At 42.8% G+C, this 21,632-nt stretch overlaps 2 protein-coding genes across 2 annotated transcripts; both read right to left on the bottom strand.

Annotated features, from left to right (window-relative positions):
* Window positions 1–230: 230 nt before the first annotated feature.
* Window positions 231–6,879, bottom strand: thap1 (THAP domain containing, apoptosis associated protein 1). Its single transcript, XM_028602329.1, has 3 exons — window positions 6,628–6,879; window positions 5,318–5,504; window positions 231–797 (listed from the first exon to the last, which is right to left on the bottom strand). Exons 1-3 carry the CDS (start codon window positions 6,696–6,698, stop codon window positions 399–401), a joined length of 657 nt encoding a protein of 218 aa, XP_028458130.1. The 5' UTR covers window positions 6,699–6,879; the 3' UTR covers window positions 231–398.
* Window positions 6,880–18,662: 11,783 nt separating this feature from the next.
* Window positions 18,663–21,023, bottom strand: ccdc82 (coiled-coil domain containing 82). The gene is made up of 2 exons (XM_028602013.1): window positions 20,034–21,023; window positions 18,663–19,618 (listed from the first exon to the last, which is right to left on the bottom strand). The coding sequence occupies exons 1-2, from the start codon at window positions 20,598–20,600 to the stop codon at window positions 19,415–19,417; spliced, it is 771 nt and encodes a 256-aa protein (XP_028457814.1). The 5' UTR covers window positions 20,601–21,023; the 3' UTR covers window positions 18,663–19,414.
* Window positions 21,024–21,632: the final 609 nt, after the last annotated feature.

Raw genomic sequence — 21,632 nt, 5'->3', positions numbered from 1 at the left:
GTCCTTACCTAGGTACTGTCAGGGCACGCCCTCATACTCTGCTTCTGACTGGCTAGTAGTCCTTACCTAGGTACTGAGCATGTGCGACTCCCAACAAAGATGGAACAGAGGTGAGATGTCTCACTCTGTAGCTAAAACAGAGAGCTCAACACACAGGGTGAAAAGAGGAGCTGCAGCAATGTGCAGTACAACAAAAATATGGTGTTTTTTGAAAATGAAACCATGTAAACCTATTCTGGTACAACCTTTAAATACAATTATGAACCTGAAAATGAGCATAATATGAGCACTTTAACAGTCTGCCTGGCTGCTGCTGACAGATGGGAGATTGAAACTGCAGCAGATTTTAATCTGCCACTCAGTTTGACCACAATCGTGTCTCCTTTCTCTATTCCTCGTTACTCAGTGCCTTTGAGTGTGTGGTAGAGGTGTCTCGGTAAAATCACGTATCCCTCTCCAGACGCTGCTGGCAGCTCGCGGCCAGTCCCGCGTGTCCCACCTGTCGCCTTCAGCCTCTTCAGCTGCCTCTCCTGCCGCCGACACTTCTGCTGCATCGTCTTCAGCCTCTTCTTCAGACTCCCCAACTGCTCCACCAGCTGCTCGATGCGCTTCTTCTGCCGGGCAGAGTCTTCCGCTGTGTAGTTGTGGTCGCAGGAGACCGCCACCATGTCACCCCGGATCTCGGGCAGCCTCCTCTCGGGCTCCTCCTCCTCCTCCTCCATCGCTGGGTCAGAGGTCAGAGGTAGAGAGAGAGGGAAGTGGATCTCTGAGGGGAAGGGATCCTCCAGGGACTCCGACTGTCAGACAGAAAAACACACAAGAGTTACAATGCTGCTTTTGGAACTAATCCAGGACTAAATTGAGTTTAAGTTCAACCTGGACCAAATTTTCCTTTGTTTTTGTCTGTGAGTGACTAATAGGAACAACAATCTTTGAAACTGATCCAGTATTAAGTGTGAACGCTGTAACCGGCAGCCACAGACCGGGCTGCAATGTAAGTTGTTAAATTTACTAATTTGGTGGCCGGCCGGCTAGTACGCTAGTTTGCCTGCTAAGGGGCTCCGTTGTCAGTCAAGCACTGGTCTATATCGACGACGTTTCATTTCTAGGATTGTTCAGGTACCGCCGGATGTCCCTCTTTTTAGGCCGACTGTGTGTTACCTTCCTTTTTCTTTGTGTTGGCGTTCTAACCTCCGGTGGATTTGTGAGGACTATGGTTAACTGCTCCTCAGATCTCTGCAGGGTAAATCCAGACAGCTAGCTAGACTATCTGTCCAATCTGAGTTTTCTGTTGCACGACTAAAACTACTTTTGAACGTACACACGTTCCACCAAAACAAGTTCCTTCCCGGGGCTATTTTGCAGAAGAAGCCGTTGCTACGTCCGGATTTCAGCACCGCCCAAGATGATTGTGATTGGTTTAAAGAAATGCCAATAAACCAGAGCACGTTTTTCACCCATCCCAGAATGCTGTGTGGACTAGCCAGACCCTCCTCCGCAGCGCTGTGGAGGGACGTCTGGCTATGCGAGACTAGTCAAGCCCCAACCAGAAGAGCAGAGAGGTCTACAGTCTTTATATTAAAGCTACATTGTGTAAGAATTTCTTCCATCTAGCGTTGAGATCATATATCGCAATCAACTCTCGCCACGCAGTATTGCAACTACGGTAGCCTTCACGCTTCAAAAAGTGAAGGTGTACAAAAGGCCGTCTACCACCGTCATTGTTGGCGTTCATGCGTTCTCTTAATACATCCATGAGTTCATGTCGGAGAGTGGCGTGGACACCACGAGCCGGCACTCGGCGCACCACCCGACGGAAAGGAGAGAGAAAGAAAAGGAGACCGCAGCGGTCCGGAGGATAATTAACTACCGTATTTTCCGGACTATAAGTCGCACTTTTTTCCTACTTTGGCTGGTCCTGCGACTTATAGTCAGGTGCGACTTATATATCAAAATATATATAATTTAACATGTTTTTACATGTTAATTCATACTGAAAACATTACCGTCTACAGCCGCGAGAGGGCGCTCTAGGCTTGTGACAACTATACGCTCCTCCTAAAGACAACTGAGAAAGAAAAGAGATAACAAACTGCAGGTAGTAAAATATGCAGCCGAAAACGGTAATCGAGCAGCAGAAAGAGAGTTTGAAATGAGGGAGAAACTTATGAGGGAGACTGGCGAAAAGGTGACTCTTACTGCAATGAAGAAAACAAAGAAAACAAAGAAAGCTAATCGGCTAATCGCGGGCTGAAAGCGAGACGGCCAGAGCTGGAGGAAGGAGTCGGGAGGGGCTCGTTCACGGTGCAGCTTCGTCTCCACGCCTTTTAATACCTCCATGCTCCACGCCCTGGTAGCTAGTTGTTCTGTGTGCTATTGTATAGTTCAATAACTGTTAATGTGTTACGTTAACATACCGGACACCTACCGTATTCAGCGTATTGTTCTGTGTGCTATTGTGTAGTTGAATAACTCTTGTATTTATAATCTAAATAAATGCGACTTATAGTCCGGTGCGACTTATATATGTTTTTTTTCTCTTCATGACGCATTTTTTGACTGATGCGACTTCTACTCCGGAGCGACTTATAGTCCGAAAAATACGGTAGTTGGGATTTGGTGTGTGCATCCAAAGCAGCTCCAATGTTCACTCCGGTCTCTTGCTCTTTTCAACATCCTTTTTCTTTTTCTGAGAAGACTCCTGTTCCTGAAATTTGGTTGTTGAATACGTGTGGTCCTCCACGATTCCTTCTTCAAACTTGCCGGGGCCGGGAAGCTACGATACCCATTAGCAGCAGCTGTGAGTCGAAAACGTGAAAGGCGGAGCAGTATGTCCTGTATGTCCCTTACCGGCTAACGTATTTCAAGATGGCGCATGAATATGGAGCGTCTACCCCAGTTCACGCAAGCGCAAATGTCAAATTCCAAGCTAATAGGAATACTTGAAATTGATGGTGGTGGTAAATATTCATGAAAAAGGACAAGTTTGTGAACGGGCAACACCGATTTTGATAATGAACAACTACAAACATTACGCACTGGGGCTTTAAGTTTTATAGGAGAGAAAAAAAATGTATTGGTTTATTTTGTAATATATAGTTATGTAGATCTTTTAAAGACATGTTTAAATAAATTCACCTATACAAGTAGTTACGTATCTCGTACGATTGTCATCTTATGGACATAATGTGCTAAATAGAAGGGCAAACCCTGGATAGATATCACATTTTCAGAAATCCCTGATATAACAGACCCTGAAATACAACTAGACCTATTGGCAGACGTGAACCACTTCCCCCCCCTCGGCAGTTCGTGTGATATGAACATATTTGCTAATTAGGCATGGGCCGGTATGAGATTCTGACGCGTTATTATGGAACCCACGCAACTTCTAGGCAATCACGCCCTTCAATAGCATTCACACGCTACTATTGGCCAGGCCTCCATCCTACGCAAGGTAATGGATTGGTTCAGGTCCTATCCCCTGACCAATCGGCTATAACCTTAACCACTCAAGGTCAGTGCCTAACCCCAACCAATCGGCCTGCTTCGTAGGGCGGGACTTGCCTAGAAGTTACGTGGGATCCATAATAACTAGGGCTGTCAAACAATAAAAAAAATGTAATCGCTGAATTTCTATAGTTAATTGCAATTAATCGCACGTTTCATCACATGATTAAAATTCTATTTTGCATTTCAGAACTGTTTTTAAGTACATATTAACAATGGAAAGCAATTCTTACCAGTGTATCGTGATTGGGAATCAAATGAATGCAAGGGAAGTTACTTTATGAACTTGACTTTAAAATTTGTATTTGTTTATTAATTATTTACAACAAAAGAAATTATTAATATTAACAAAAGAAAAATGTGTGAATCTGTCATTATTGCACAATTCCTCCAAGTACATACGTATAAACTAAAAATCCCTATCCTTACCAAAGTCAATATAGTGTGCAGTAACTCCTAAATCATTTTGATTACTCACTGATGTTCAGTGATCACCGGTTGATGAGCGTTTGCACTCTGCAGCAGTTCCAGTGTGGCTGCTTTCTCCGTGGAGTACAGGCTGTGTGTGCGTGGGGCTGCTGGCCCCCTTCGACGGCAATGTATAAGACGGGTCAGAACACGCCAACCGTAGTACGTCTTTAAGACCCGAGTCTTCTACGATGCTGTGTTAGTTGCCACCCATTTCACAAGAGCTGTAGTAATTTTTGGGGATTTGGTCAACAGGTCGGTGAGTAGCACTCTCCAAAATAGTGCTTTGCCTGAGCCCACTAGCATCAACCTGAGTCACGTTAACTGGACTATGCTTAGCTCGTAGCTGGTAGCTCAAGCTTGACGTGCTTCGGTGATATTTTAATTCGGCTTTACACAATGTGCATATGGCTTTCGACTTGTCTACGAGCCGTCCGGGAATTTTGGAAAATAAAAAGCTCCATTCAGAAATGTGTTGCTGCTGCATTTCTCCATCATGCCTGCAGCCTGCAGCAGGAGTTGTTACGAGGAAGTATGACAGCTTCATGATAAGTAAAGGTGCTGCAAAGGGTCCAAATAGTAGCCTGTTAGACACGACGCAAAGCCGAGTGAAGTGTCAAATAAATTAATAAATGGCAGCATGTGATTAAAAGAAATTAACGCGTTATGCTCGGCCCTTAATCACAACGCAATTAACGCGTTAATGCTGAAAGCCCTAATAATAATAACGCAATTCTGACAGTAAGATAGCCTTCGGCAAAAGATATCCCGGTTTCATGGTATTGCAAATACAGCTTTAAAATGTATTATTTTGAAATGTCTGGGTAAAACAAAAACAAAAAAACACATTGCACACTGGCAGGGAGAGGGATTTCTAAACTGCACTTTCTGTCCTGGAAGACTTTTTTCAGTCGTTTTAAAACGACTGACTTTTTTTAAAAAGGTACACTGTGTAGTGTTTTAAGTATTTTATCAGCTAAAATCAATGTCTTCATTCATAAATATGTCCTCATTGGTGTAAAATGACCTCTGCCAATGATCTGACTTATCCTCGTAAGCCAAGAATTTCTTATCTGAATTTACATTGGACGGGTAAGTCCAAGGAGGCTTCCATTGAAAAAGCGAGGCGCTAGAGAGCGCTATTCGTTTGAATGCAAAATCCAATTTCACCGCTAGATGGGAGAAATTCCTTAAAAAAAAAACGCTGAATACCGTGAAACCGGTAACCGGGCCATGCCTAGAGCTAATACAGACCCATCGTTAATGTTATTAGGAGCACCTGTGCTTTTCCTACAATAACCGAGCGACTCTGCGATGGAAGTGCACCGAGCTGCTTCACCTTGAGGTTGAAGGTGAAGAGCGACGGCACGGCGTTCTCCTTCAGCACTCGGTTGTTGCAGTCCCTCTTGAAGCAGTCTTTGGTGAAGTGGTGCGAGCAGATGTTGCTGTACTTTGTCGGCTTGAAGTTGTTTCTCCTCATCGCTGCCACCCATTTACCACAAACATCTGGCCGGGCCAGAGGAAACCTGGCAAATAAATAAGAAATGTATCTAAGTGTACTTCTAGTACAGTGAACACACACACAGTTTTTATTTTTGGATACTATTGTTCTTATTTTTTTTTATTATTTTCTATATTTTGTTATTACTTTTTCATCACTATTGTGTAGTCATTGTTGTAATATAATTTTGTGTTCTTTATAATATTGTAAAATGCTAACATTATTTAGGAGGAGGCTTCAATTAAGCCCATGGGTTGTTTTTTTCGCCTCTCCCTGAACTGTACATTATGATTGTTTCATTGTGCAATATAAAAACTAATCTACTTTGACTACCTCAGGATTTATTCCTTCTGTAAGGTTTATTTTATCATCATCAAAGAGATATGTATTAGTTCCTAGTCTGATTATTGATAATACATTTAGTTTTATTTAGGAAATAAACTGTATGTCCAAATTGCTACAGCCTGGTGCTGTAAGAAATCCTTTTTTTGGTAAACACTCATAAGGGGTATCTGATCATACACGCAGAACACAGTTCAATAAAGCAGCACCTAAAAAAACAAACTTTTTTAGTCTATTAACTGTCACATGAATGCCAGTGACTTACTCAGGACTCCAATCAGAATACATGGAGTTTACTATTCCCGTATTTCTGGTAAGAAAAACACGTTGGAGACTATGCTGGTAAGTGTTTTTACGAACATGTATTATGTCCTGGCAAATTCGGCATTAAGGCATTTATTGAAAAGCTATTCAGTTAAGTTTGAATAGCATCGAAACTGAAATGGTTGGGTATCGCCGTTGTAAACACGACGTAGGTTGACTTGTTACTTTGGAGACGGGGGACTGTGCGATTGGCCGGCGAACGTGATAGAGGACTTTCAATTTATCGTAGTAAAATGGTGCTTGGTGAATTGTATTTGAGCCGATTTGATTGGATACATCCACCGACCCAAGAAATGTCTTTTGTCGAATTATAGCACCCTTGTGCTGTTGACAACGAGCAGTTAAGCTTTAATAAAGCAGAATAGTAAACGCAGGCTGGTGTATTCCTTTCTTTGTAGTCCTCAGCAGTACAACACTGTTTTTCTACCACGTCTGGACAGCTAACGCTAACTAGCTCAAACAAATCATTTAAATAACCTTACTTGTGGAAGGAAATGTCTTTGTCCTTATTGTAGCGGTTCTTACAGCCGTACGCCGAGCACGTCTGAACCATGGCTGCTGCCCGGACTGAACTGATACTTGCGAAACTCAGGTGGTGCTCTTCCTTGCCCTTCTTCAGGCTTCACTGCCACTAACAATCATGGCGGCGCCGGCGGAGATGGGGGTTACGCGAACTCGGCTGCTTTCGGATCTGATCGGCAGAACTCGCTTCCTACACCTTACCGTAACATCTGACAATGTGCACCAGGAGGACACAGATTCATTATCCTACGGTTATCAGTTGATATCAGAATCAGAATCAGCTTTATATGCCAGGTATGAGGACACATACGGGGAATGTTGCTTTGGATTATACAATGCTCACAATGTGCCTACTCATACAAAACAAACAACAAAAACAAACAATATACACACTATAAACAGAAACAATATAGACAGGTTGAGGCAGTAGTGCAATGAAGAGTGAAGAGCGTGCAGGAGTAAATTATTTTTATGATAAATTATTAGGCTATTATGTTAATTGTGAAGCATAGTGCAAAGGATGCTGGAATAAATAGGCTATCTGCACACCTGGTCCTGATCATCACCTCACCACTTCATAAGCCCTGATCTGACATCCATTCCCTGCCGGATTGTTAGGACGTGCATGGGCTGTGTGGAAATGGATCAGCAGCTCCTTGGGCAGGTTGAGCTTCCTGAGCTGGCACAGGAAGTACATCCTCTGCTGGGCCTTCTTGGTGATGGTGTCAGTGTTGGGTTCCAACTTTAGGTCCTGGGATAGAGTGGATCCCAGAAACCTGAAGGATACTGTATCTGAAGTCTCTTTTATATAGACCTTAGTGGTCCCCTAATACTGTATCTGAAGTCTCTTTTATATAGGCCTTAGTGGTCCCCAAATACTGTATCTGAAGTCTCTTTTATATAGACCTTAGTGGTCCCCTAATACTGTATCTGAGGTCTCTTTTATATAGACCTTAGTGGTCCCCTAATACTGTATCTGAAGTCTCTTTTATATAGGCCTTAGTGGTCCCCTAATACTGTATCTGAAGTCTCTTTTATATAGACCTTAGTGGTCCCCTAATACTGTATCTGAAGTCTCTTTTATATAGACCTTAGTGGTCCCCTAATACTGTATCTGAAGTCTCTTTTATATAGACCTTAGTGGTCCCCTAATACTGTATCTGAAGTCTCTTTTATATAGACCTTAGTGGTCCCCTAATACTGTATCTGAAGTCTCTTTTATATAGACCTTAGTGGTCCCCTAATACTGTATCTGAAGTCTCTTTCCCATAATTCAGCCTTGGTGCAGAATTACAGCCACTAGAGCCAGTCCCACAATGTGCTTTCCTTACTATGTGCCATTTCTGTGTCTGTAGCTATTGAGGGGGGCTTGACCAACTGCCACTTTGCTCGTTTGAAAGCCATGATGTCTCTCACTTTCTCATGATCTCAGATCTGTGAGTCATTGGGAAAGAGCGCCACCTGCCCATTGACACCTTGTTGTGGCCGAACATGGTAATGCAGCCTATTTCTCCCGGCCTCATGACGCTTAGATGAGGGTTTGATTCTAAGCGAGTAGAGGCCACATTAAAAAAATAAGAAAACGACAACACAATCTAATGGGCTTGTATTTTCAGCACACAAAATAACTGAAAAAGTACTACAGTGGAAGCCGTGGCTAGAGGAAATTTGATTTAGCTTGAGCCCAACTCCCCGTGACCATATACCTGATTAAAGTTCCTATTTTATGGATGAGTCATGAGAATTCGTCTACATTAATTTTACATGGCATGTGTCAGGTGTTACCCACAATTCCAATGGGCGTCCTCAGCCAAATCAAAGCCAATCATTTGAAAACTTAAGCAATTTCAAATCTGAAAACTGTTTTCTGCAGTAGGTTGTGGTGCAGCTGTGAGACTCGGAGCGAAATGACGTAAATATGCATAGAGATGGGCATCCATAGAGAGCTGTATGATTTGATTCTACCTCTATCTATTTTCCAATCTTAAAGCTGTGCATGTCTGTCAGCACTGAGACTGTAAGCCAGCTTGTAGCTACCTATATTTTTAGATACTCTTTTTAAGCTTTTCAACAATGTTTCTTAAACTACTCCTGAAGGAATTTTACTTTATTAAAACCCTAAGTCTTCAAACAGACAACAGAGCATTAGGCTGGGTAGCCTTTTATCTGCATTGCCTAATGCTCTGTTGTCTTTTTGAGAGACTTAAGGCCCGGACACATAGAGTCGATAATCGGCCGTCGGACAGTCTGGCGAGGTCGGTGACTCGAGTCTGTTCGGTGTGTTCCGTGCCGTCGTCCGTCCGAGGGGCCGTCAGCCTTCATTTTGACCGATTTGACACATATAATTGGCGGGGCGGGCACTGCCGGCAGTCGGACTCAAATGACCCATCTGATTGGTGGAGAGCTAACCCGGAAATGGGGAGCGGAATGAGCGTGACTAGAGTCTCTCAAAATCTGACGAAAATCTTTTAAACTGACCTTTGTTGATCTGAAATGAAGACAGATTCAGCAACTGCACAGCCTATTTCTCGCTTAAAACGTTTTCAGAAACCCGTTTCAGTGAACTATTTTTGTACAATATGAGATCGTATTCTGAACGTGCCGCCATGACAGTCTGGCTTTGAATTTCCGGAGAAGCCAGAGCCACGTGACCAGTGTTGGTCATCTTACTTTAAAAAAGTAATTAGTTACAGTTACAAATTACTTCTCCCAAAAAGTAACTGAGTTAGTAACTCAGTTACCACATTGTAAAAGTAATTAGTTACTCAGCAAAGTAACTGTGACGTTATTTTTTATGTTCTATAACGCTATTACGTTCTATAACATCTTTAAAGATGTTTATATTAACTGATTGAAGAATAAAAACACTATATACAGTATTTTAGAACATTTTGGTATTTATTTGAACTCAATAGATTGCAGCCTGCCATATGATATGCATAGAAATAAAAACATATAAAAAATAAATAAATAAAAGTCTTTTTTCCTGGGCATAGCGTGCATGTTACATAAACATTCTTGCCTTTAATTTCAATGAGCGAGAAGTAGTGCCGGTACTTCCAGTTGGAGAACGCTACCTTTGAATGTCCCTGGCTCGTCGCCATTGTGGCTGTCTTGTGTTTAGTGGTAGTCAGAGCGTGCAGTGAGACAGCGTGAGCAGGGCATCCACCCACCCAGCCAATCATCATCGCATTTGCAACGGTGTCACCCCCCCCCCCCCCTGCTCTCTCCAGGCTGCTGATGTGTAGCCAAAGCCTGACACCTCGCGCTTCATTAAACCAAACTGTCCCATACTTTTTGCCTTTTTGATTCACAGGGGAACTTGTGAAATCTTTTGCTGCTTCCCTGTCTTTCATCACCAGTTGGGCATTTTTTCAGTGATTTATGACATTTTTTAAATAATTTCTTAAATGTTTCCACTGTTCCCTGCACTATGTCAATGGGAATCAGATGAATGTTGGTATCCAACATGGAGTCCATGAAACATGTGACCACCTCGGAACCAATCGCATAACGGGATAGCTCAGAACATTCAATTCCCTAGTTGACCACACTCTCTATATAAAGGGTGCTAGTCTAAATGTTGCCTATAGACCCCCTTGCTGTGGCCGAAAATGGTAATGTAGTTTATTTCCCTCTGCCTTGTGTCGTGTTAGACGCGGGTTCGAATCCACGCGAGGAGTGGCCACATTAAAAATAACAAAACAACAAAACATGATGGGCTCGTATTTCCATCAAACAGAACAACTAAACAGTACTACAGATGCAGCTGAGGCTAAAGGAAATGTGATTTAGCTTACAGCCCACCTCACCATCAGCACATGATTAAAGATTTTACACTTCATGTCTAAACAGTTTAAAATTAGGGCAGCCTAACTTGCCTAAGTAATTACTTTGGAGGAGATGAAAAAAACAGGCTTCAGTGGGGAAAAAGACAGTGCAAGATCTTCCGCTCGCACCACTTTGAGCCTGCAGTCAACGTTTAACTAACAGTGATTAGTCTAGTTGTTGGCGATATTAGGATCCTGGAGATGTCTGTTTAGTTTGGCTTAATCGAAAAAGCTGGTTGGCTCCGAGTGTTGTGGCACGCGGCAACGCGCTGCATGTAGCCTACTGATGCTTTATCTGGAGGTTCATTTCTCTCTGTGTCAGACCAGAAGTAACGGCCATCTTTGGCTTTTTTTATTTTTTTGTGTGGGTTCTTGTGCTCCTGTTATCCAGCAGTGTCCTCATATTTTCATTCTGTTCCCCGTAAATCTTTTTTAGGCCCTCCCTTGGCCTAAAAACATTGCTCTCTTTGGTGAAAAGGTCTGGAACGCTAAACTGGGATGCTTTGGTTTTTTTGGTCAAGTTTCCCCTTTTGTCAAAGCATGACCTGTGTAATGAGAGTTTATTTCACAAATTAAAAAAAGAATAATTATGAAGCAACAACACTTACAAGACAAGTCCCTCAGTCACAGACAACAAGTATGAAAACATGACATATGACTCTATTTCATGTAACACATCAACGTGTTAAAGGGGTGATAGAATGATTATAATAGGGTATTTCACACTGTTCCGTATGGTCTCCTAATGGGGTATGTAACATTGGTTGGGCTGAAAATGGCCTGGTTGATATTTTATTGGCCCTTATGCAGGCCCTGGAGCTCTGTCCAGGCAGCGGCGTTTGGTAGTCCATTAGCCCACAAAACGGTGACTTTGCGCGGGTATGAAGTACCAGCTGCCAGCCGTAACGGAGCTCAATCGAGCTCACAGCAGGCCGGGGTCTGTGAAGGAAGGCAGGCCGGGCCGCGAGGCAGCAACACAGGCAGCACCGGCGCTGAACTCTGACACACAGTCGGACAAAATTTGCAATTAGACATACATTTTTGTAAAACGGCCCATATTTGAGCTTTACATAGTTGATTTCTCGCATAAAGGTTTCAGAAGTGAATTTTAGTAATGGAATAGCAGAGATCTGCGTGACCTAGATTCAGAAGACTACCTGATCTCAGGTCAGTTGTGTAGCCTATGTAAATGTTGGGGCGTGACCGTTCTCTTAATACACCCATGGGCGTGACAAAGGAACACAATTTAGTGTAATTTGCTGATGATGACACTTTTAGTTAGCCTGACAAGCCAGACCCACTTCCAGATGTTGGGTCTGGGATCTCACTATTGGCAAGGCTCAATCTGAGGGGCGGGATAAAAGGTTGTCTTTCAAATTCCCTCTGCACGCAATAGGATAGCGCTACAACCAGTCAGAGCAACGCTAGTCGATAGATTAAACTTCCCGTATCCGGTCGGCAAAACTCCACACATCTTCCTTTTTTAAGAATGACTTCAGTGCCGTTCTTTGTTCTTTTCTCAAAGAAAAGCTGAACTCCAAGTCTTCCAGAGTCGCGGCCAAAGACGATTCCAAAGGCCACTGTTCGCCAGCAGCAGCAGCCATCTTCTTTGTTTCTGAGTAGCAGGGAATTCATGTGGAACCGTCGCAACTCTGTCGTCATTATGTTAAGCCCGCCCACCGACTCTATACACGATGTGATTGGCCTGACTAGAGTTTGGGTTTTTCCAGCTCGCAAGCCAAGGGAGAGTTGCTAGACGACCCTGGCTGCATACATTTGCTGCTGCTAGGTGGCGTCTAGATTTCTAGGCAAATTTTTTGTTTAATCTAGACCAGATCTGAAGATGTTGTAACATGCTGCGAAAAAAAAGCAAGACCCCAAGACCCAGGGCACGCTGGGAAATGCCTGCCTCTCAGCTGATCTAACAGCTGATTGGTTCAGAATAGACTCAACATGATGACGATTTATATAAACTTTTTATTGATTTTCAATTGGAGGGATTTTAACTACTATTTGTCTGATTTAAAGGCTTATTCTGTACAGAACACGTTGTGTGGCTGATAGTTGCGTTTAGAAGGCAGTGTTGCCAGGTCCATAGTTTTCTCGCGGAATTGGGCTACTTTTTTAGTTAGTTTGTTCATCAGTGAATTGGTGTACATTCACTGAGATTTATTTATTGATGAGAATATAATGTATCTATTTACACAAGGCAAATGTAGGACCTAGGTGATATAACTTTTGGGAAAAAGCTTGTTTAGCTGGTACACTAAACATGTATTGTGTGACTTTGTCGATATTACAATACATTTGGCCATTATAGGAATGCTGTTGAACTTTAAAAAGCAGTGTCAAGGTTGGTGAAATATGTTTTGGCAGGGGAATATTTAGAGTTCTGGTGTTGGGCAGGTTTTGTCATACAGACCTGGCGACCCTGGGGTTTGGGTAGTTCGAAAGACCCAAGATAAATAGACATTTTGCACCATAAATTGTTGCATAAAAAATTCACCAGAAATTCTAATAATTATTTATTATGCATTAATTTTATGGCAAAAAATAAATACACAAGACTCAGCTGTGAAAGAAAATGTTTTATTTCTAACTTTTTCCTTCATTTAAAAAAAAAAAAAAACCTTTTCATAAGATGTTTTTGTTAAGTGTGATGTAATATTCTATTAAAATCACTTCAAATAATCCTCGTTAGTTTCTGCTCAGTATTTTGTACAAAAAAAATGGTTGGATGCCGAACGTTGTAGCTGTTTGTTTATAAAGATCTGCTCTGGAAAAATATCTTTGTTGCATGTTTGCTAACTGGTACCGGAGACAAGTGTGAAAACAAAGGCCGATATCATGCGTTATATACAGTATACTGTAGTTATCAATATTTCTACATTGTTTGACATCATGAAGAGGCGTGTTGCTCTTTAAGCTAACTAGCACTAACGTAGAGGAAGTGTGAATGTGCAAAGTGGAAGAAATGCACATGAAACATGAATTTCAACAACTTTTCCCGAAAGCAAAAACAAATGTTGCACCATTCTTTCTTTTAAAAGTGCAAAAGGTTATATTTTTGGTTGCTTCTGTATGAAATCCCTGTATGAAAGCTTTGTCAAAGCATCATGGGAGATGTAGTTGTGAAAGCCAATCCAAACGTTGCCATGCATTTGTTAAAATGAGGTGTTCAGATACAGTTACTGTCCTGACACGTCGGCGCTCGGGTTTATCGTTCCGTTTTACATAGAAAAATAAACGAGCAATATTTCACAGCTAGGGCAGGCTGAATCATGGGAAATGTAGTTAAACACCTTGATGATTTCCAACACCAAAATAGGTCGCTCAGAAAAAGAAACTTTATTAATAAAAGAGGTGGTTTCAACAGGCGAGGATGGTCTGAGGGGCTACATACAGCAACAAAAGACCGCGACAACTATGATGTGTGAGTGTTTTCCATCACTATTCTGTAGAATATACTGAGTCCAGTAGTTAAGTGAAAAGCATAAAAAGGCCATAAGGCTCTTAACCCCTCTGTAAGTTCAGTTTAAACAGCCGCAGACTGAAAACTGGTTAAAAAATAAAAAAATCTTTACAGCTCAGTTTCTCACCAGCTGGTAGCTTATTTACATCTGTCAAAACTCAGAAATATGCAAAACAGACTGGGCTTATGATTAGGAAAGTCATTTTTTTCCCCCATCTAAATGACTGCACTTAAACACACCATTATAGAAGAAGGAAGGACAAAAGTAAGGAGGAAAACATTGAAGGAAGGGAAAAAGGAGGTGAAGGCAACAACGAATTAAGGGAATATTTAAAAATGTGAATACTGTACACAGTACTGTAATACAGTACCGTAAACAGACTTCAGAGAGAAATAAATACATAGAAAAGTGCAAAGAAAGTTTTAAGGAGGACTGCCCCAACAAACTCTATATACAGGAAACACTGGATTCCTTCTCTGCTTATATGAACATAAATGCTTTCAGCAAGTGCACCAAAAAAACGGCAAAAAACCTGTTTCCTGCATTTAGGAGAAATGTCTAGAACCTCTGATGTACCAAAAATCACTTTTTTTTTTTTTCTTGAAGTCTGAATCTTATTTTGATAGTTCAGTCCATCTTTCCTGTCAGCTATGATAACATTTTAGCGGCAAACATTCAATTCAGTGATACAATTTTTGGGGTCTGTGAGGTTGGTTAAACAAATATGCCTCAAAAAAAAAAAAAAAATCTTTCAGTTACTTTTATATATATATTTTTGCAATAAACACACCGCCTTTTTCCCCAGAGCTGTCAGTTGCATCTCACAGTCCTCATTCACAGAATGGAACCGGATCGGATTTCATATGACCGACCGATTAAAAACCAAAACGTAGCGATGTAAATGTAGTTCAGTTTTGAGCCAAAAGCGATCTCTGTGCGTGTTTTTAGCTGCAGTAGAACATCTAATCTTGGTTTAAACTAACACGCCCAAGCAGCATATCTCATCAACATTCTGGTATACTGGACATAAACAGGAGAATGAGACGTCGTGACCAGAGACCGTTAATATTAATGGACAGAGCATGTGTGACGTCACCCATTGGTTTGTGGAGATCTGATATGAGTCGTCGAGTTTGGCGTTACGGGCGCAGCCATCCTGGTTGCGGATGTGACTATTTTAGACGAGAGGGAGGAGAGAGGGAGGAGCTACGTTACGTTACACACTTTCACTGTCAATCACATCATAGCCACGCCCTAAAACCCCCCCTGCTTTATTGACGATTTTAAAATCAACGAGACCATAATTCAAAACATGAACATCATTCTGTGTTGCAGAAGACTTAAAACTAGCGATTGATACCATAAACTCATTATGAAAAGGGTTACTGAGGTAATAAATCAAGTGAGAAGTGGGTCACTTTCTCATAGACCTCCTTTATGCAACCGCACGTGTCGCCCCCCCGCTGGAATTCAGATAGAATGCAGGTTTAAGGCACTTCCGCATTTGCAGCACTTCGCCGAACCGGATGCTTTGTCCATTAATATTAACAGTCTATGGTCGTGACCCAATCAGGAGGTGAAACGTTGGCGTCAGTGCCGGTGGTGCCTAATGTCTCCGTTTGTCCCCGTTGAGACTGAAACACAACCTCGGAGATTCCAAACCAAAACGGGGTCAGAAGGGGCTTTAGAGCAGTGGGAATGCCAGGTGGAAACGTAGCCAAAGATATTGTTTTTTAAACCTAAACACAGCAATGTAAATGCAGCCTAAGGGCCCTGTCTCACACCCGGCGCAGCGCAAAGCCCAAACCAAGTGTCTTTGCTAGTTTAAGACCGACGCAGTTGTCGGTTTTTCCGTCCAGCGCCCGTGTCGTTTATAGAACAACCCATGGGCCACAAATCTGTGGCCCATGGGTGTGCTGGTCTTACAGGGAGGTGTGTTCAGGTGCATTCTGGGCGTATTGCTAACTTGAGGCAGCGGGAAGTGATCGCACCATTGACCAACAAAAACCTGGTCTAAACATCGCTACTTTAACAGAGCATTAGTGAAATGCTCTTAGGCTTATGCACAGCGCGCGCACACTATGCTCGTTACACACACAGGGACACACAGCAGCACACACACATGCAGAAAATTACAAACAAAAATATTACGGTGCAAATCCTCCATCATAACAGCAATGCTCCAAGGTCCAAACGCGCCTGGCTTTTAAAGGGAATTGTAGATGACTCTCTGATTGGTTTACTGCATGTTACGCCCGAAACACACCTGTGATTAATGAAGACACCAAGTACAACCCTTTAGAACCCGTCACAGCATCAACTGGTAAGCAGTCAAAGGCCATCGACCGCGAGGCGGCAGACATTCACATCCAACGTTAGAGACCACCTTTGAACCAACGAGCAAACTCCCATACGTACAGATTGGCATCACGCAGTAACAACTAAACCAGCTCCATTCATTCGAGAGTGTGAGAAGCTCGAAATCGTCTTTACAATACACCGTTCCCAGAGAAAAATTGAGCACATCTGTGCTCACTGGCTGGGTTTATCGGAGCTCCAGTCAAACAAACACTCTGGGCGTTTTCGGACAGTTTGGGTGATAACCTAGGCCTGCAACAAAGGATTAGCCTCATTATCAAGTCATCTATACATTTCAATGAATTGTTTTTGCTGTAAAGTGTCAAAAAGTAAAAAAAAAAAAATCTTCAAAAGTCTTCTTTGGTCCAACCAACAGTCCAAACCCCCAACAATATTCAATTTACAATAATATCAAACGGAGGGAAATCCTCCTATTGGAGAAGCTCACGGAAAAGATGGACTAAAACTACCAAAAAAAAGATGCAGACATTCCTGCAAACATTGCCTTTAAACTGTAACAAATAAAAGGCTACTGTACAATAAAATGTGGAGTGTTCAGGTTTGTGACTGAAATCATTCAGTCTAGATCGTCTGCTGACATCGGGAAGGAGCCGGTCAGACGGGGGTTTTCATCACAAACGCAAAAACAAAAAAAAAAAAAAAAAAAAGAGTCACAATCTCACATTTTTTAACGAAAAGTAAATGAAAAGAGAAGTGCAACAAAAAAAGAAGAATGTGAGGCGCTGTCAGCTGGGTGAGTTCAATGTCTCTGAATACTGCAGTTGTCCATCCAGAACCTGTGAAACCAGTTCCGTCACATTCAGTTGCTTTGTCACTGCAGGCGAGAACTAAACAACTTAAAGCCTTGGATTGTTTGTTTTTTTAAACAATAAAGGAACATTTCTTCACCTCGGTGTCCTCAGCATTTTGTGCTGATGTTTCAGTCAGGTGAGACCCCCGCCTCCTGCCTGCGGTTCCCTTCTCCGGCAGAAACACAAGACACACTAAATGGAAAGCCTCTGGAGCACACCCTAAAGCTCGATTTATGCTTAAAATGCGTAAAATCTACGCCGTGGCTACGTACGTAGGTACGCGGAGACACAAACATAGGCCGGACCCTACGCCGTAACCTGACGCGGATCTCTCGAAAAGTATAACTACACGTCACGGCGACTTATTTCCTGGTTCTCCTTCTCCATGAACAACATGGAATCAAGGAGAGGGTTAACTTTTCCTGCTCCAGATTTCCCACCGTGGTCAAAAAGAACAGGGGAGACACTTTGGTTCTCTCACTAGGACTCTAGAGTCACTACTCGCTCTGAAGCTAATCGCCGTCACTCTCTCACTTTCTCCCTCGCTATCGCCCACTCCCCAAACACACACGGCGGCTCGACCCACACACCAGCGCACAGGTATAAACTTCAGGCCACTTGCGTAGGCTACGTTAGCTCTGCGTGGAGCCTCCGCAGGACCATAAAGCAAGCTCAAATCTGCTCAAATCCACACTGAAGCTTCAACCGCCCTGACATTTAAAAAAGTGACTGTCATGCCACTCTTATTTGAGTATCATCTGCCAATTCGGAGTGGTACGCCACTGTTGATTATTCCGCTCATATGAGCGTGAAAGTTAATTCTTGTCCTTGGGATTAGTAGTGCGACAAAGTCATCTTAACTCAAGGTCCAATTATAGCGGTTTGTGGAGTTTTCAGCCACAACGCTTTTTTTTTGCTGTTCTAATGGTCTCTAAAAAAACAAAAAAAAACAATAACACAAGGTTTAAAGCTCTGGAAAAAGCCCGTGAGTGGACTTTGAGCTAAAATGATTTTGTCTCAGGGCATCTGAACGATAGAGAAATGACTCATCTTAAAAGGTGCCCTGCCACACAAAAAACGTTTTTACTTGCATTTTTTGAAATATGTCAAGTCCATATGTATTTGTGTTATGTTGTGAATGTGAAAATGAACTGCTACCTCCTCTACAGCTCTAGCTACTGAAAAGAAATAAGCAGAGAAATCAGACCAATTACTAAAGCTGGTCAGTCTGACGTGGTGTTGCCTGAGTTCATTACTATTCACGAGCCCGCCCATTTGCGCTGGGTAAAGGATGCTGATAGCCAGGCTCTCATTGGCTAGCTGTTAACCAATCAGAGTCAAGCAGCTTATCTCGTTGAATATTAATGAGAACTGGCACAAATCGAGCTGAGTCTTCCTGCAGGCTTTTTATACCACACTAGAATGGCTTGAAACAAGGTAACCAAGGCATTTTTTTCCACAAAAAGTCCATAGTAGAACTTCAGACATTACCAAAAAGTAATGAAATACGTGTGGCCGGGCACCTTTAACAGAATTTCTTTTTAAAACAATAATATTAGAATAAAATAAAAACCATGCATATTTTACATAATGCACTGGCATCTAGCTGGCATAAATGATACAATTGCTTACATGCTGCACATTTAACACTGCTGCTACTTATTGTCAAAAAACACAAGTAAAAATTGTCATGGTTTCGCATTAAAACAATGTCCGAACAGGGATAATATGTAGCTAGGGCAAAGCCCCACCAGCTAATACCACCTTCAAATTATCACCAGTTCTACACAACAGCTGCCGGTTTAAGTTGCAACTGTCAGTGTTATCCATCTGGGATAAGTGACTTTGGGTTATACGTATAAATAAAACTGGCATGGCATATATCAGGAGATCTCAGCAGGTGTGACCACTTAAAATGATCATATGACACTGCACTAGGAGGGACATATCCATCAGCCACTTTTCCTCAGCATCGCTCTAAAGCTGTGTGCCACTTTCAGGCTCCGCCTCCTTCACAAAATACATGTCATAACAAGTCCACAAGACTTTCCAAATCATCTGCACATCTTTTTTGTTGCATGTCGCCAGTGTCTGTGTCTGTAGCATACAGTGAAAACCTTGTAACTCCAGCTCTAGGGGGGTTTTGTTTTCCAATTTAAATGCTGCAGGAGAAGGGAAAACTGTACAAACAGAGTTATTATGAGTCAGTTTCAGACGGTTTAAGTGTTTAGTTTGTCACATTCAAAGTCCTCTGTTCTCCATCACGGAGTGGATTTACTTCTCCTCCTCCTCCTCCTCCTCCTCCTCTTCATCATCATCCTCATCTTCTTTCTCCTCTTTAGTTTCTTTCTCCTTCCCTCTGCCTCCTTTTTCACTTTCTGCAGCCTGTTTATCGTTGCCGTTTTCTCCTCCGCCTCCATCTTCATCACCGCCAGCCTCATCCTCACCGTCTTTGGACTCTTCCTCATCGCCCGCACCCTGAAAATACAAACGTCAGACTAGGGCTGTGCAATTAATGGAAATTGTACTAACTATTTTGCACATTACGTTCTGCGAGTAAACTCTGATTTTGTCTTGTGTTCTGAATGGAAGAAAAAAGTGAAAACAGGAAAAGTATTGAGAAAGATTTCACAGCTCTTGGTGTTTTCACTGTTGATTTGTTTAACCTTTCTACAAGTTTAATAATTGGAACATCTTTCCAAAAGGCAATGAGTTAAATAATCGTGATTCCAATATTGAGCAAAAATAATCGCGATTATGATTTTTTTTTCTTCATAATTTAGCAGCTCTATGTTGAGGGCCTTTGATTTGACAGTCCTGCTTATTCATAGTTGTTTTCAGGTAAAAGGGACTGTGTGTGATTGGGGGGGGGTGTCCAAAGGTGTAACCATACCTCCTTCAGGCGGCTCCTCCTCCGGCTCGGGACCCGGGCCTTCATCCTCCGGGACAGCGCCAGCAGCTTGTTGTGTCTCTGCCTCTTCTTCTCCTTCTCCTCCTCCTCTCTCCGCTTCTCCTCCGCCTTCTCTCTCCGCTTCTCCTCCGCGTGGTCCGAGTCCGACTCGTCCTGTCGCTGCAGCCTGCTCCGCTTTTTAGGCTGCACCATCCTCTTTGGCTGGCTCCTGTCCCCCTTCTCATCATCTGTCGTGTCCTCCTCCCCGGGACTGGAAGACGAAGAGCTGTTGTCGCCTCCCAGGAACGAGCGCTTTTTGCGGGTCACGGAGCGGCTGTCGTCGCTAGAAGTCGCCCCGGAATCGCTCCGGCCGCGGTCCTCCTGCCCGCTGTCCTCCTCCGCGGAGCTCTGGAAGTCGGATTGGGATCCGGAGGAGGACGAGGTGAAGGAGCCTTCGTCACTGTCGTCTAGGATGGAGGCCGGCAAGCCGATTACTTTTCTTTTCTTTGATGCGTCCACCTTGGTTTTCCGCATCGACGCGAACATTTTCCGCTTGTACAAGCTCTCCATGTTTGCGCGCGGTGCCAGAGACCAGTGACATTAAAGAGAAAACCGAGCTGGTTGGAAACAAGCTAACGATGCAGCTAGCTAGTTAGCTTCTATTGGTTGCGCGTCACAACAACGACAGCATGTTATTTCCTTTTAATAACACAACATGGCGCCTGACTTGACCTCCCGTGCAGATTTGATTTGGTTTATTCGCGGAAACGTTCTGCCTAAATGTGTCAAAATAGTATTTCCGAGCTAAAAACGGGACATTCGTAGATGTTCTTTTCAGTGTAGCTAGCTGTGTGTTATTGTTGTGGCTGCCACTTCTTCTTCGGTTTAAGGAATTACAGCAGAGGCTGTTAGGGCTCCCCCCGCGGCGTAGAGCAGCCACTGCTGCTCAAAACCATTAACGATGGCTGCATTCCACTTAGGAGAGGTCCTGGTATTAAACCATTACTGATTGCTGCATTCCACTTAGGAGAGGTCCTGGTATTAAACCATTACTGATGGCTGTATTCCACTTAGGAGAGGTCCTGGTATTAAACCATTACTGATGGCTGTATTCCACTTAGGAGAGGTCCTGGTATTAAACCATTACTGATTGCTGAGGAGAGGTCCTGGTATTAAACCATTACTGATGGCTGTATTACTTGATGGTCCTGGTATTAAACCATTACTGATGGCTGTATTCCACTTAGGAGAGGTCCTGGTATTAAACCATTACTGATGGCTGCATTCCACTTAGGAGAGGTCCTGGTATTGTGCATGCTGACTTACTGAAATAGCTTGTTGGGACACTTGATGGAATTGAGCCATCGTTAAGGTTATCAATTTCAGCTGTGCTTTACCTACTATGACAAGTCAACATGTCTGCTGTGAAAAAGGTCCATACCGTACAGTACAGTAACTTGGATGGCAGTCGGCACGGCCCAATGTTTGAAAAAGCAGACCGTAAGCTAAGCAATGTACTGCTGTGACCGCCATCAAACAATAACACAAACTATCTAAGTATATGTAAACCACTGACAAAAATACTCATTTCAACTTGCAGAA

The sequence above is a fragment of the Perca flavescens genome, chromosome 16, assembly GCF_004354835.1.
Source record: "Perca flavescens isolate YP-PL-M2 chromosome 16, PFLA_1.0, whole genome shotgun sequence".
NCBI lineage: Eukaryota > Metazoa > Chordata > Actinopteri > Perciformes > Percidae > Perca > Perca flavescens.
Note: the sequence above shows the minus strand (reverse complement) of the source record. Positions and strands in the feature narration are given on the sequence as shown.

Coding starts and splice junctions, on each gene's coding strand:
- thap1 (XM_028602329.1), bottom strand. CDS start 6,698: ATGGTTCAGACGTGCTCGGCGTACGGCTGTAAGAACCGCTACAATAAG. Junction 5,505..6,627: donor AAAGACATTTCCTTCCACAA/GTAAGGTTATTT, acceptor TTTATTTGCCAG/GTTTCCTCTGGCCCGGCCAG. Junction 798..5,317: donor TCTTCACCTTCAACCTCAAG/GTGAAGCAGCTC, acceptor TCTGTCTGACAG/TCGGAGTCCCTGGAGGATCC.
- ccdc82 (XM_028602013.1), bottom strand. CDS start 20,600: ATGGAGAGCTTGTACAAGCGGAAAATGTTCGCGTCGATGCGGAAAACC. Junction 19,619..20,033: donor GGAGGAGCCGCCTGAAGGAG/GTATGGTTACAC, acceptor TTGTATTTTCAG/GGTGCGGGCGATGAGGAAGA.